Below are 8,101 nucleotides of genomic sequence, written 5' to 3'. Positions count from 1 at the left end.
TTCACCTCCCTACCCCCTTCCTTTATTCTATGGTCTGGTGTCCTCTCCTGACATAAATGTCATGAAAACTAGTTTGTGCAGCAGCAGTACAGTACATTTCAAACATAATTACATAAACTTGATGTAAATTATACCTAACTACCCAACAAAATGAATAACATAATGACATTTGCGAAAGTTGAGGGAAATATAATTGAAGTAAAATTAGGGTTGTTCAGGTAGGTTCAAGAAATTGACAGATAGATGTGAGAGAAAAAGATCATGGCCTGGATGGATGGGGTACTGATAAATACAGATTAATCCCGTCTCTCAGAATTGGTTTCCCCTATAAACTTTCCTGTCACTTATATTAGACTCAGAGGCCTGTAATTATCTGATGTATCGTTCCTACTTTTCTTCTATAAAGATGCCACAAATACATAACTTACCTCTTCGCTTTCAAGTTTTGTGCCATCTGCAACTTATTGTTGCATCCAATTCCAGGTCACTCATTCAAGCCTTTGCTGTATGTTTCCTCCAGACCAAAAAAAACCCCTTTAACTTTGTATTGATGTATATGTGACAAATAAAGCTAGCCTTTCATCTGTAACTGGAGATTTCAACTCTTGTATGATGCACCCTGAGCATTTCCAGATCACGGTAAGTCTCCGCCCTTTGTTTTGTTCGGTTATATCGCAGTGATTTGGTAACTTTTCTTTCCCACGCTACTTTAGCCCCTTTCAATCTATCTCGATCATAGAGGCGTTACTTCATCAAACGGCCTTCGGAAATCCGTACACTCCGCATTCCCCTCAAAACATCTATGAGCATTTCATGGAACGAATCCATCCTGACTTTCTGCACGCAGCTCACGTCGATGCGACCGGCGAACACGGCTCCGTTTTCCTCTGTCCGGCAGTGACGGCGCTGCCGCCCGAGACCCCGGCGGACGTCGCCTACCGGCGCAGAGGGGCATGACGTCGCCCAAACCTGTGTGCCCGCGGCGTCGTCACGCTGCCCGGTGCGCGTGAGGTACGCAGGAAGCGGTGACCTGCGCTCAGAGAGGGGCAGCGGCGCGCATTCTTTCGGTGGATAGGGGGATTCCTCCGACAACATGGCGGCCGGGAACCGCAGGCTGTGAGCAATAGTTGCGCCAGCGCCTTTGTGCCGGGCTGGGCCACGGCGGTTCGTTTTGATCAGGGGTGGGGGGATTCCGCTTGGCGGCGGCGGCGGGGTCGCGGTGAGCCTGGTTAGCGGGAGGAAGTGGCGGTGGGAGGACGGGAAGGGGAGGCTGGCGGCCTAGCGCGGGCGCGGGCTGAGGGTGGGCGGACCATGAAGAGACAGAGCGAGCGCGACTCGAGCCCGGGCTCGGCCGCAGCTAGCGGGCTCGGTAGCAGATCGGCCAAGCGGCTCCGGGAGCGGGAACGAGAAAGGGAGAGTCGGGGCGGGCGAGAGGAGTGCGATGGGGGCCGAGGAGGCGGTAATTACCACAAGGCCTCGCTCAGCGCCAAACACCCCGGCCAGAGTAGAAGTAGAAGCCGAGACAGGCCAGCGGGAGGGGGAGGAGGAGCGGGAGAGAAATCCAATAGTAATAACCGTAGGGAGGACAGGGGGGACCATCACCATCACCACCATCATCATGAGCCCGCTAGGCCGCCGTCTGCCAGGACCAGTTCAGCTCAGAAAGGTAAAGGTGACAGTAGTCGGCCGACTGGCCTGGAGTATAAGACCTTGATAGTCAGTAATCTGGGGTCACAACTGACAGACGAGGCAGTGGAGGATGGCCTGTTCCATGAATTCAAGAAGTTTGGGGAAGTGACTGTCAATGCCACCCACACACCTGAGGGGGACCGACTGGCATATGTGCACTTTCGGCAGCATGAGAACGCCAAGGAGGCAAGGCATGCTAAGGGGCGGCTGGTGCTTTATGACCGTCCTCTTAAAATTGAGCCGGTGTACCCGAAGAGGAGAAGCTGCACTCCACCAGAGGTGAACTATGTGCCCATGCATGCTGGATACCAGTATCGACAGCGCTCTTTGTCACCCGGAGCGTGTGCCCTCAGAGAGCAGAGGTCGAGACATGCCAATTATTCCATTGAGGTGGTACCGCTGCCAAGGGAGCGTGAGCGGTCATTAGATTATTATGGATTGTATGATGAACGTGGGCGTGCCTACAGCTACCCAGTGCAGGAAGATGATTTGATGCCTGAGGATGACAAACGAGCCACCAGGAATTTGTTCATCGGCAATTTGGACCACAACATCTCAGAAAGTGACTTGAGGCGTGCTTTTGAAAAATATGGCATCATTGAAGAAGTAGTTATTAAGCGTCCAGCCAGGGGGCAAGGAGGCGCATATGGATTCTTAAAATTTCAGAATTTGGATATGGCACACCGTGCCAAAGTGGCCATGTCGGGCCGTGTGATCGGCAGGAACCATGTTAAAATTGGATATGGCAAAGCCAACCCAACGACTCGCTTGTGGGTTGGTGGTTTGGGACCTCTGACTTCGCTGGCTGCCCTCGCCAGGGAGTTTGACCGCTTTGGCAGCATTCGCACCATTGACTACGTTAAAGGTGACAGTTTTGCTTACATACAGTATGAGAGTTTGGATGCTTCCCAGGCTGCCTGTGCCCAAATGCGGGGCTTTCCCCTGGGGGGACCCGATCGTCGATTGCGGGTCGATTTTGCCAAGGTGGAGGACACACGCTACCAGCAGCCTTACCCTCAGGCGCCACTGTCCATGCATTACGAGCCCCTGCCTGATGGGTACAGCCGACATCGCAGCCTGGAGAGGGAGGCTCGTGCCCGAGACCGGACTCCACCCCTGCCCCTGTATCATGAGCGGGACAGGAACTTTTCTGATGGCGACTGGAGCAGCCCAGCCAAGGCCCTGGACCGTCGCAACAATGCTGATGGTTACAATACCTCCGTCCGCAGCCGCAGCAGAGATCGCTGGCCGAGCGAGCGGGAGAATGACCGTAGTGCCGCAGCTGTCAAGCCGTGGGAGGAGCGCCGGAAGCGCCGGAGTCTCTCCAATGATCGCCCCCGCCCTGCCCATTCACCTTACGAGGAACGGATGAGAGCCAAGCCACAGAGCTCTTTGGAACCAAGTCCAGACAAGAGGAACAGAGACACTAGGGCGGCGGATGGGTTGTCTGACAAGGAGCAGACCATTGCTATTGCCCAAGATGACCGACGCCTGCCCCTCGAGGAAAAAATGCTCCTTGATGTCCATGAGCCAATGCAGCTTAAAAAGAAAGACAGTGAGCACAATCACAGAACTATTGAAGTTGATCCTGAGACTAAAGCCAACGTTGAGGCTCCAAAAGTTGAGACCAAGAAGCCAGCCAATTTGTTGGAGTTTGCTCAGGCGCTGTCACTGGCCTGGAATGGTGTCCTTGTGCTCAAAAACAGTTGCTTTCCCACAAATATGTTCACACTGGAGGGTGACGCTGCCATCACCCTTGCCCTCCTAAAGGACTCTGCAACAGGTGCCAAGGTGTCCCAGCTGAAGATTGCGCAGCGCCTCCGCCTTGACCAGCCCAAGTTGGACGAAGTGACCCGTCGCATTAAGCAGGGCAGCCCTGATGGTTATGCTGTGCTGCTTGCTGTGCAAGCCCCCCAGGGGGCAGAGGGTGGTAATGGTGCCGTGGCGGTTGAACCAGGCCTCCAGCAGCGGCTCTTGCGGAATCTGGTGTCGTACTTGAAGCAGAAGCAGGCGGCTGGAGTGATCAGTTTGCCCATTGGTGGGGTGAAAGACAAGGACAATACAGGCATGCTGTACGCCTTCCCTCCCTGTGTTTTCTCCCAGCAGTTCCTACAGACAGCTATGAGGACTTTGGGGAAAGTGGAAGAAGAACATTTGATTGTGGTAATACTACGGGACTCAGTTTGAGAGACTCTTTTCACATTGAATAAAGTGAACTCCTCTTGTTAGGACTGCCATTTCTGTTCAAGTGTCTTTAGGACAATAATTGCTAAACCAAACAAATGTCTGTCTGTACCAGAACCTTTAGATGTCTAATTCTCTAGTCTGTTTTTACCATAATAGTCCTTTTATTTCTTCCAAGTGGAATTTTAGGCCAGTGCTGAAGTTCGACTTTCATTTGTTTGGTTTTTTAAATTTGGCTGTATGAAGAAAGTTCTGAATTGTCAGTAAAGCTGCGTCTAATGTTGTATTTTTAATTCTGTTCTGTTCCTGACTTTTTTTATACTTTCTAATAGTTGAAAGTGCAAAGTGAGATGCTTATGAATATTGTTCCACAATAATTTGAAGATCACTTTGTATTTTTGTTATACAAGTTGAAAGGCACTAGAAAGTATTAAACAAAATGTGGATTTGATTTTTACCATGAAGTTTCAGTAAGGAATTTGAATCTAAGCATGATGAATTCGGGGCTCCCAAATGCTTCTGTTTTTAAAGAATGTAACCTGTATTGGTTTCTCATAGAATTGTACCTGATGATTTCTTTAACCCTTGGAATCTCTCAAGTTTTTCAATAATCCTTCCACTTTTTTGACTTTGTCTTTAAGTCCATTTTTGTTGGTTATAATTCACCTGTTTCTCATTAATTCTTCCTTTTACGAACCATTTTTCTTCCCAGATCCTGCTGGCCTTCTTTCTCCATCCCCTCCACAGGTGTACTTTGCTTCTAACTTTAGCTCTATGTGCAAGTATCCTGTTCCACACCACTGAACTTCCTATTTGCTTCCTTTGTGCATCCTTTGAAACACATTCCTCGCTGATATACCATATATGAATCACTGCCCACCCTTTCAAAACCATTCAACTTTACCATATTTATTCTTCCTCTTTTGGGTTGTATCTTTCTCCTCTGTATACCTGCCTCTGTCTCTCTTCATTGTTGTCCATCGTTTTTGTTATCCCAGCCACTCTCACCCTTCATTTACCTCTCTCCCTTCACTTGGCCCCCTTCACTCGCCCCCCCATGTGTCTTTTATGCCCACTACCTCTGCCTGCTGTTGCAATTTTTTTTCCTCCACCTGGTTTTTCATCTGTAGGATACCCCATCCCAATTTCATGTTTGTTCTGTAGTGTTACAATTGTTTGCCTACCCAGCACATAGAAAATTGCTGCACTAGTACTATGTAGCCCCTTCATCACTGCCTGTCTCCTTATTTTAATTCCATGTCACTTCTCCATTTGCACATCTGCAACTCCATTATTTTTTTCTTTCTCTGTTACAGCTACTGTATTTGCTTCTGTCTTTCTTGTTCCTATCTGTATCTCTTCACATTGCAAATGTTTGATTTCTGTATTGCTCCTCAACTTGCCTCTCCTTTCTGCAGCTTTTTCTTCTTGTTCCTTGTTTCTGGCCCCTCACAACATTAATAAGACCATAAGATATAGGAGTAGAATAAGGCCATTTTGCCCATCAAATCTGCTCCACCGTTTCATCATGGCTGATCCATTTCTCTCTCAGCCTCAATCTCCTGCCTTCTTGCGATAGCCCTTCCTACCCTGATTAATAACCTATCAACCTCTCCTTTAAATAATACCAAATGACTTGGCCTCCATTACCTCCTGTGGCAACAAATTCCAAGGATTCACCAATCTGGCTAAAGAAATACCCCCTCATCTGTTTTCTTGTCATATGTCACTTCCTTTACCTTTAGTGACTGTCTGTGCATCCATTTTTCACATAACCAAATAATCCCTGTCCTCATACCATGTCCCACTTCCTGTATTTCTGCTGTCTTCCACTTTTGCTTATTTCTCCCTATCCTTCATTAACCTGTGTCTTTATTTCGTTCCTTTACTATCTGTTTTTATCCCCTTGGGGAATGTATGTTTCTCATCTGTTTTACACACCTAATCTCTAGTTAAGCCTGGTGGCCCCATAATCTTACATGATTTTGTTATGCCAGTGTGACCTCCTGTGCTTGACTTTTTCCTCCACTGTACCTCATCTCTTCCACTGCCCTCCACCCTGCGATCCCACCGGCCTCCCCCCGCAATCTCATCGCCACCACCCCAGCCCCTACCCCGCGCTCCCACCACTACCCTCTCTCACCCTGATTTATTATCCCTCTCAACCCCCATTCTCCCACTTTCTCCCCGTAACCTTAAATAAGACCATAAGATATAGGAGCCGAAGTAGGCCATTCGGCCCATTGAGTGTGCTCCACCATTCAATCATGGGCTGATCCAATTCTTCCAGTTATCCCCACTCCCCTGCTTTCACCCCATACCCTTTGATGCCCTGGGTAATCAAGAACCTATCTATCTCTGCCTTAAATACACCCAATGACTTGGCCTCCACAGCTGCTGGTGACAACAAATTCCACAGATTTACCACCCTCTGACTAAAGTAATTTCTCCACATCTCAGTTCTAAACGGACGTCCTTCAATCCTGAAGTTGTGCCCTCTTGTCCTAGAATACCCTACCATGGGAATTAACTTTGCCATATGTAATCTGTTTGGGCCTTTTAACATTCGATGCCCTGACTAATCAAGAACCCATCAACCTAATACATAATTGAATATACACACACATGCACGCACTCTTTACCACATGAGTGGGTCCTTCCAAATGTCCCTTATCACCATACATACACACCTCAAAGTATTTTCTCCTTCATACCTCTATTCCCCATTCCCCCTCACTGCCCCCTCCCCCAAAAGGGTGTGTACTTGCCTTTCTGTAGTCTTCAAACCACAGAACCTTATCCTGATCCCTCGCTACTTCCTCTCTCCAGCAGGTTCTTGCCACTTCTTGGACCTAACTTGATCATAGTGGTCAATTTTTCCATCCCATTCCAGCCACCCTTGTCGTTAGACCCTTTCTTAGTGTTCCTAGTACTTGGGAGCTCAAAGCTGATATTTTTCTGATGCGTCAGATCCTATTTATCACATGAATTAGGCATACGAGAAAATCACGGCTTCCTCAGACTGCTTTGTAGTTTGATAAGATCACGGTTCATTTGGTTGTAAACTCAACTACCTACTCTGCTCTACACACAATAACGTTTCACCTCCTTGCATATGGAGAATCCATCTACCTCTGCCCTTTGCCCTTTGGAAGAGAATTCCAAAGACTCTGAATTTTAAACAGTTCCCTTAGATTTATCTGTCATGTCTCCTCCCACTTTTTTAAAAATTCCAGCAAATGTAAATTCAGCATATCCAACTTTACTCAAACAATCCACCCAGTCCATTGAACTAATCAAGTAAATCCATGAACTGCTTTCAGTGCATCAATGTCCCCACGTGGACAAGACCAATACTGAACAGAACATTCTTGATGTGTTCTCATCAGGTGCCCAATGTAACTTGAGGTATAGCCTGCCTACCTTTGCATTCAGTTCTCCTGGCAATAAGGTATTGCATGTTTGCTTTCCTAAATACCACCTCTACCTGTATACTGCAACCATTTTTGGATCATGTATAAGTGTATCCTGATGCCTCTGCACCCGTCTAGTGTGTCTCAGAACCTCGTTGACATTTCAGTGGCCACATTCTTATATACTGGCTGTTCGTTTCAACCAATCCCGATTAAGAAAAAGACAAAAGTATGATGTTCGTACATTGAGTGATGAAACTGGGAGTGTTATTCCATTAGAAGGTGTGTCATTACTCAGAGTAGCTTTGTTTCTGAAAGAATTGATTCATGTTTGGGATCCAGTTGCAGTATCTTGGACAAAGGCTTATAATTTCTATCTGGGCCAGAACAATGGGATTTTCATTCCACCCACGAACACACCTCCAGCGAAAGTCACTGGCTCTGAAACCGCTATAGAAATCACCCATTGGGTTCAAATGACTGTCATATTCATCACCAGCAGTTCACAATGAAAGGTAAGTGGACATGGAGGTATCCAGGTGGGATGAAGGCAGGAGAAAAACTCCTGTCGAAAAGTGAATGGTGCCTGAGAAGTTGTTTATTTCCAGCATTTTATGTTTGTCTTTCAAATTTCCATTGACTGCAACATTCATGGGGTAAGATACACAGTGGAATCTTAAACTGAAGGATTCATATATGGTGTACCCAATGATGGGCGATTTGAGGGGATTTTGCAAGTTAGAAATTAATAGCAAGAGGTGTTGTCACTTGCATGTATAACTAGAAAAAATTACATGCTGCGATCATTACAAGAG

General features: G+C 47.3%; 1 protein-coding gene across 1 annotated transcript; it reads left to right on the top strand.

The window, feature by feature from the left end:
- Window positions 1-433: 433 nt before the first annotated feature.
- Window positions 434-4,493, top strand: rbm15b (RNA binding motif protein 15B). The gene has a single exon (XM_063067789.1). The coding sequence runs from the start codon at window positions 1,312-1,314 to the stop codon at window positions 3,874-3,876; it is 2,565 nt and encodes an 854-aa protein (XP_062923859.1). The 5' UTR covers window positions 434-1,311; the 3' UTR covers window positions 3,877-4,493.
- Window positions 4,494-8,101: the final 3,608 nt, after the last annotated feature.

Source organism: Mobula hypostoma, chromosome 15, assembly GCF_963921235.1.
Source record: "Mobula hypostoma chromosome 15, sMobHyp1.1, whole genome shotgun sequence".
Classification (NCBI taxonomy): Eukaryota; Metazoa; Chordata; class Chondrichthyes; order Myliobatiformes; family Myliobatidae; genus Mobula; species Mobula hypostoma.
This window is presented reverse-complemented; position numbering and strand designations above follow the sequence as displayed.

Coding starts and splice junctions, on each gene's coding strand:
- rbm15b (XM_063067789.1), top strand. CDS start 1,312: ATGAAGAGACAGAGCGAGCGCGACTCGAGCCCGGGCTCGGCCGCAGCT.